Source organism: Vanacampus margaritifer, chromosome 11 (genome assembly GCF_051991255.1).
Source record: "Vanacampus margaritifer isolate UIUO_Vmar chromosome 11, RoL_Vmar_1.0, whole genome shotgun sequence".
In the NCBI taxonomy this organism is placed as follows: Eukaryota; Metazoa; Chordata; class Actinopteri; order Syngnathiformes; family Syngnathidae; genus Vanacampus; species Vanacampus margaritifer.
Genome location: NC_135442.1, coordinates 14,482,011 through 14,489,344, shown reverse-complemented (window position 1 = coordinate 14,489,344; position 7,334 = coordinate 14,482,011). Strand labels below are relative to the sequence as shown.

Here is a 7,334-nt window from a genome sequence, read left to right as displayed (position 1 = left end):
CACAATCATTGTGATCTGGGGACAAGAGGGCGGAGGGAGGTGCGACGCAATTGACTCGGTGATCCCCTGCTGCTAAGTGTGCCCCTGCTGTTAGTTTCCGTCCAGTGGAAGTTCCGAACATGAGGATTCATGCAGTGACTTTCCTTGTTACCTTTGTCCTTTGGTGGACTTGTTCAGGTGAGAGTGTACTTACTTAATTAACTTTGGATGAAAAATAACCCCCACCCACCACCCCCGCCGCAATACTTTGTCCAAAAGTCTAATGAAGTTATATTCTTTTAATTCCGAGTTCAACTCTTATCGAGGTTTTCCTTTAAAAAATGTCATTGCACTCATTGTGTGCTCTTGAGACTTTTTTTTAAATGGCAAAGGACTATCAAAAAAATAACAGCAATTTAGAATTTTATGGGAATAAAAAAATCATACTGTGCACTTCAAGGCGCCCGAGTCGCCACGGAGACGCAACAAGTAGGCCTACGCCACAACGCTCGGCTTGTATGCACTTTTCCTATGTTTTTTTTATCTTAAATGAGAGCCGTGCGTGCACAACCCCACCAAGTGTTTCTTTGTAGTAACTTTACGTGTTTAGTTGTGCATTTATAAGGCTGGGAAGCGCTGGGAGCACGCTACTTTGGCGACAGTTATTAGATCTCTAAATTGCGATTTTCAACCGAACACACCGTCACAGTTCGAGTCTTTTAATACACTGTAAACAAAAACAAACAAAAAAGGTGTTTGCTCAATTTGAAAGATAGAATGAACAATATTCAGTCGGTGTTTGTAACTTTTCTCTCCTTAGCTAGATAATGCTTGACATGTCGGCTATAGCGGAATTGAAATACCGGAACTATAAAATATACATGTCAGCTGCTACATCTTTGTTTAGATTTTATCCAACATTAATTATTAATTAATTAAATGTTTTAGTCCCTGTCACCCCCCCCCCCCCCCCCAGTTCTAAAATCCCATCTGCGCCACTATACGTAGGCCCTGCCTGATGGATCGGGGACGTATACTGTAGGCCTATTAGAAGTGTCTGCGCCCCATGTGACCTTAATTGTCCTATAGCGCCCCCTAAGGACACCACTTGGAATGGCAGAGACGTTCATTGCTATGTTACATGACAAGCCCCTGGACTAGCTATCATTTTTACTGTATATGCAATGAATGCGGTCATGTGTGGTGGATTTTGGTGTGTTTCTCATCTTGTTGTTTTTCCAGTGCTCTCCCAATGTCCGACCAACTGGCGGCGCTACAAGGAACACTGTTACTATTTCTCAAACGACTATCAGAGTTGGCAAAGAGCTCTACACAGCTGTTACTCCAAGGGAGGCCTCCTGGCCAGCATTTGGGACAGAAATGAGCAGGTGACGCTCTCTCTCTCTCTCTCTCTCTCTCTCTATTTCACTCTTTCCATCTATCTCTATTTCTCTCTTTCTCTCTCTATTTCTCTTTCTATTTCTCTCTCTCTCTTTCTATTTATCTATATTTTTCTCTTTCTCTATTTCTCACTCTCCATATTTCTCTTTTTCCTTCTCTCTCTTTTTCAATTTCTCTCTCTCTATTTCTCTCTATTTCTCTTTGTCTCTCTTTCTATTTATCTCTCTATATTTTTTCTATTTCTCTGTTTCTCACTCTCTCTATTTCTCTATTTTTCCTTCTCTCTCTTTCTATTTCTATTTCTCTCTATTTCTTTCTCTCTATTTATCTCTCTATTTCTCCCTTTCTATTTCTCTCTTTCTCTCTCTTTCTATTTATATCTCTTTCTCTATATTTTTCTCAATTTCTCTCTCTATTTCTCACTCTCTATTTTTCCTCCTCTCTTTCTATTTCTATTTCTCTCTCTAGTTCTCACTCTCTATTTCTCTATTTTTCCTCCTCTTTCTATTTCTCTCTTTTTCTCTCTATCTTTCTTTTTATTCCTCTCTCCATTTCGCTCTCTCTTTCTTGCTCTCTTATTTCTTTATTTTTTTCTCTCTCTCTTTCTATTTCTCTCTTTATCTCTACTTCTCAATCTCTATCTCTCTATTTCTCTCTCTCAATCTTTATCAATTGCACTCTCTCTCTCTTTCTGTCTCTCTATTTCTCTCTTTCTCTCTATTGCTCTCTATGTATATATTTCTCTCTCTATATATTTCTCTCTCTTCATTTCTCTCTATTTCTCAATCTTTTATCAATCGCTCTCTCTCTATTTCTCTCTTATGCTCTCTTTCTCACTCTCTGTCTCTCTCTTTCTCTCTATATATATTTCTCTCTATCGCTCAATCTCTTTCACTCTCTTTATATTTCTCTCTCTCTCTTTCACTCCCTCTCGATTTCTCTATTGCTTTCTCTCTCGCTATTTCTCTCTCTCTATTTCTCTCTCTATCTCTCAGTCTTTCTTTATCAATCGCTCTCTCTATTTCTCTCTTACGCTCTCTCTATTTCTCTCTCTATTTCTCAATCTTTATCAATCGCTCTCTATTTCTTTCTCTCTCTCTGTTTCTCTATTTCTCTTTCGATTTCCCTCTCTATTTTTCTCTCTATATATTTCTCTCCATTTCTCTCTCTCAATCTTGATCAATCTCTCTGTATTGTATCTCTCATTCTCTCGCTCCCTTTTGCTCCCGCTCTTTCATTTTCATAACTTGAAAACGGACACTGTTTTGCGTTGATTCAAAAATCAGCTCATTGGCCGTGGCGGTAGTGTTCGCCCTGAGGCTGGGAGGTCGTGGGTTCAATCCCCGGCCGGGTCATACCAAAGACAATAAGAACGGAACCCAATGCCGCCCGGCTTGACACTCAGCATTAAGGTTTGGAATTGGGGGCTTAGAACACCAAATGATTCCCAAGCGCAGCCCCTGCGGCTCACCGCTCCCTGGGTCAAATGCGGAGAAGGAATTCCGCCCCACTTAGTTGGGTGTGACAATCAGTGGTACTTTAACTTTAAAAAAAGGCTAGCTCCGAGATGGTTCTGAAAAGCGGTTCCATCGTAAACGCTTGTGCCCCAAAAAGTCTTGGAAATGCGTCCACGCAGGGCCAAGCAAGGAACCGGGCTAATGGAAACGTTTCTTTACTCTCTCTACCATTCTTGCAGAACTGGGTGCGTTCACAATTTCCCAGGAACGCTATCTGGATCGGCCTGTGGCGTGCTTATCAGTATAACTCAGAGTGGAAGTGGGTTGATGGAACGCTTTACTTTCAAGTAGTGTCGTAAGTGCCATTTCTTTACTCAGTGCTTGGAGCAGGAAAAATCTCTGTGCCTGAAATCCGCTCTGGGAGGTTGGGGGCCACCAATTTATAAATCCCTTGTGTGAAAGCTTGTTGCCTGTTTCAGGCAATGGGGTCCTGGTCCGCTGCACGAAAAACCTAGTAGCGGATACTGCACTGTGATAACGCAAAGTGGTTGGTACACCAAGGACTGCGACAGGTACCTGGCCTACATCTGCAAGCGCCCTGTGGGTGAGTCCACACTTTGTTGATTTGTGGCTGCATTACCTTAGCGTGTCGCTACGACAATGCGGTTAGTAATGTGACGTCCCAGCAAAATTGGACTCGTTCTTTTTGCATGGAACTTTCTTTTCCAGGTGAGGAGATTGAGACGGGATTCCTGGTCCAATCCAATCCAAATCCATGTGTTGCCACATTGACATTGAGAAAGTGATTATAAAGTAACTTAGTTACTTTGCTAATTACTTGTTACTTTCATAGTAACATTCGGGAAAAAACACACCGGGTTTTGTCAATTAATTGGAAGTGCAGTTTTGAAAATGGCATTTAGGAACAAAATTAGTTTTTGTTAAAAATGAAATAGACAACCTTAGTTTTAAACATGCAATATTTGGCATCAAGCACACGATCACTTACTTGTTAACGCATTCACTGCCATTGACGGCTATATACGTCCAAAATTCATTTGAACTATTTCTATTAGTTTTTTTCCACTTGCTAACAAGAGTATGAAAACCTAGATCTTTTTTTTTTGTACATTCAGAACAGATATAAAATTTGTGATTATTCGTTAGTTAACTAGTGAAGTCATGTGATTAATTACAATTTAAAAAAATGTATCACCTGACGCCCCTAATTTAAAAAAAAAGTATTAAAAATAACGGGCGTTAGACGATTAAAATCTTTATTCGAAATTAATCGCATGACTTCAATAGTTGACTCAAGATTAATCACAAATTTTATATCTGTTATAAATATACAACAAAAATAAATTCTAGGTTTTCATAAAAAATGAAATGAAATGGGAAAAAAAAGTTAAATAGAAAAAGTTCACATGAATTTTTGACGTCTATAGTCGTCAATGGCAGTGAATGAGTTCATTTAGCTTTGAATGTTTATTTATAGCTTACTTTGGAAGCATGACTTCTTCATGCACAGATGATTACTTAGTAATTGCCAGAGTTCTTTTTAAGTCAGTCATACAGCTGATGGCAACCAGACTCCGGTATTTTTTCAAATGACTTATGCCATCATGCTCAAAAAGTAAGAGTGGCGCTAGCGACCCTGAAAGAAAAGGCAGACGTCCTGTGTCTTCAGAAGACGCATGACAAACAACGTTTGCATGTCTGCTAATGTGCACTGTCCTTTCAAATGGATTTCTTTTTTCTCTGCAGACGAGACCCCATCCCTTGCCTGTCCGAAATGTCCTGATCTTACATGCCCCGCTCTTCCTAATCTTACCTGTCCCGCCCTCCCCACCTCCCACCCTCCCCACTACCCACTGACGTCGACCACCGCTCCGCCGACCAATCGGGAGCCCGAGATCTGCACGAGCTCGGCCAGTGGGATGGCGTGTTCCTCTCACAATGTCACATGCTCGTGCATGCTCCCCGTGCTTGCCAACTCGGTGAGTTAATGGTTTTTGCTGTGAATGCTGACTAGCATTATAAGCTCCCCGTGTTGTAAGTAAGCTGACCTTTTTCAGGTCATCTTTGGAAATATCTGTCCATATTGTCCACAATGACATAAAAAGGATCGTTTTTATTGTCTTTTGCAAATAAATGATTAAAATTAAATTTTTTCTCAATTGTGCGTGTACAGAAAGGCGGATTCAGAGGTGCGCTCGATGACGGTCTCAGCGTGAACCGCAGCATAGTCATCAGAGGACGAGCCTATCCCAAAGCAGAGACGTAATAAGCCACGCCCTGCCCCAAGGTCAAGAAGCCCGTTACCACGACGACTTTGTGTGTTTGCGCGGCAGGCTCATCGTCAACCTGCTGGGGCGCGACCTCCACCCCGATGACGACGCGACGGCGCTGCACCTGAGGTTCAACTTTGAAAGCAGAACCGTCGTGCTCAACTCCATGGTGGACGGCTCGTGGGGTGAAAAGAGGCAGGAGAACTTTCCAGAGCAACGGCCCTTTGGACCCGGACTCGACTTCAAGGTCACACCACTTGATCTTGATCTGGTCACACTTGGAAGTGTTTTTCTTTTGAAGCTTTTTCTGTAGTGCGCATCTATGATGAGGCCTAGCATCCGTAAAATCCAAAATATCAATCCAATACGAGCATAAATTGAAGTGGGCGCAAGTAGAGATGTCCACATGTGAAAATGCACCTGTAGAAACTACATTTACTGATTGAGTACTTATTGACTTTCTGATTTGTCCTCATCCAGATTGTCATCTGGTGTGACGCCGACACTTTTCGCCTGACCTTTAACGACATCCACCAGATGGATCACAAATATCAAATTCAAGACCTGCGAAGCATCAAGTGGTTGGAGGTGTGGTCTGCGTTGCTGACTAGTATCCAGCTGATGTGACGTCGCCGTCCGAATGCAGCTTCCTGTCTGGATGACCACTTTGTGGACGCCAATCAGCAATTAGTTTAATTCTAGTACTCACTACTGCCACCTTTTGTTGTTCTCCACTGTTTAGCTTAGCGATGCAACGATAAAATGTAACTGTACAATTTCATGTCATGGAGGCCACACTACGGATTGTGGTATAAAAAAATGTGTGGAATATTAAGTGCCAGGGATGTGAAATATGAAGAGACATGACGTTCCAATTAGTTAATTTCCACTTGAGTGTTTTGAAGTGATAAAATAAAGTGAACAATAAAAGTGAATAATTAAAGTGAACATTTCAGTAAGTGTCTTTGTTTTTGTGCGGTTGCAGCACCCTCTGGTGGCTCATTTGTCATTACGTGCCTCTCAAAAGCGTTATCAGTGCTTGGAGGTAGTGATGGGACGAACAACACTGGTGCTCCAGCACTCTGCCGAGTGCGCAAGTGTGAAACCCCGTATCGGCGCGTGTATCGCTTTATCGCAGTGGTTCTATGGAATTGTAGTTCAGGGTTTGAAGCTTGTATCGAAGCTTCAGTGTCGCACTGCCATCACTACTATATACACAGTGTGAGATGGGACAATGAAGCCTTGTGAAGCTTTTGAGGCTTTCGGCTGATTGCTTTTGAAAAAGAGTCGAAGTTTCAAAGCCCCATAAGATAGATCGTACCGGTGACATCTGGTGGTCAGCTGGAGCCATAGCAGCTATAATCTTCAAAGTGATTCGCCTGATTGATTTATATTCCAACATAACACCAGTACACTCAGTCTTACATTTGTGTCTATCTAATGATCATCAGGTACACATGGAAGTGTTGCAATATTTTGACACTGTACCAGTACTATGGTTCAATGTGATGTCCTGTTACTCATTCAATTTTTATAAACATGATTTGGATATGACACAAGTGCGCTGTGAAGCCAGATGACAAGTATTTCAACATCAGTCTTTGGGAGATGTGACTGAGGGTCTTGGAGAAGCGCTTATAGCAACCCGGTGGAAAATACTTGGGTCAAGCCTGTATCTTCTACACACGATTTAAAAGTAATGCATAATTGGAAACTTTAATTGCATCATTGTGGGAGTACTTTTGTTGGAAACATACCGAATAACTAACTTTTCCAGGTGAACATAAAGTGAAGCAAATATCTACATGAGGGAATTGTGCGCCTGACACCGCGCCAAAGGGTTTGAATCAGTTACGTAATTTCCGGTATCTCATTAGCGCGCATAAAGCCGCATACGTCATCAGCACGTGATCACGGAGGTTTCATCGGGGCTTTTGATACATTGTTTCGAGCAGTCTGTCTCACTCGGCTGACACATGCTCCGGAGTCTCAGTGTCAAACGTCCCACCTCTTTTCTTTTTTTTTTCTTCTTTTTGGAGAGCTCAGTATTGATCATTTGACATGTCATCATCACTGTTCTCCTTTTTTTTTTTTTGTATGTGGGTGTGTGTTTGTGCGTGTGTGCATGCGTGCGTGCGTGCGTGCGTGCGTGCGTGCGTGCGTGCGTGCGTGCGTGCGTGTAAAAAAAAAACAAATCCCATACCGT

General features: G+C 42.0%; 1 protein-coding gene across 1 annotated transcript; it reads left to right on the top strand.

Moving 5' to 3' along the window:
* On the top strand, positions 1-6,076 carry LOC144060484 (uncharacterized). Its single transcript, XM_077580086.1, has 8 exons — positions 1-177; positions 1,222-1,367; positions 3,077-3,192; positions 3,317-3,441; positions 4,605-4,837; positions 5,032-5,120; positions 5,192-5,375; positions 5,609-6,076. Exons 1-8 carry the CDS (start codon positions 120-122, stop codon positions 5,753-5,755), a joined length of 1,098 nt encoding a protein of 365 aa, XP_077436212.1. The 5' UTR covers positions 1-119; the 3' UTR covers positions 5,756-6,076.
* The last annotated feature ends 1,258 nt before the right edge of the window (positions 6,077-7,334 follow it).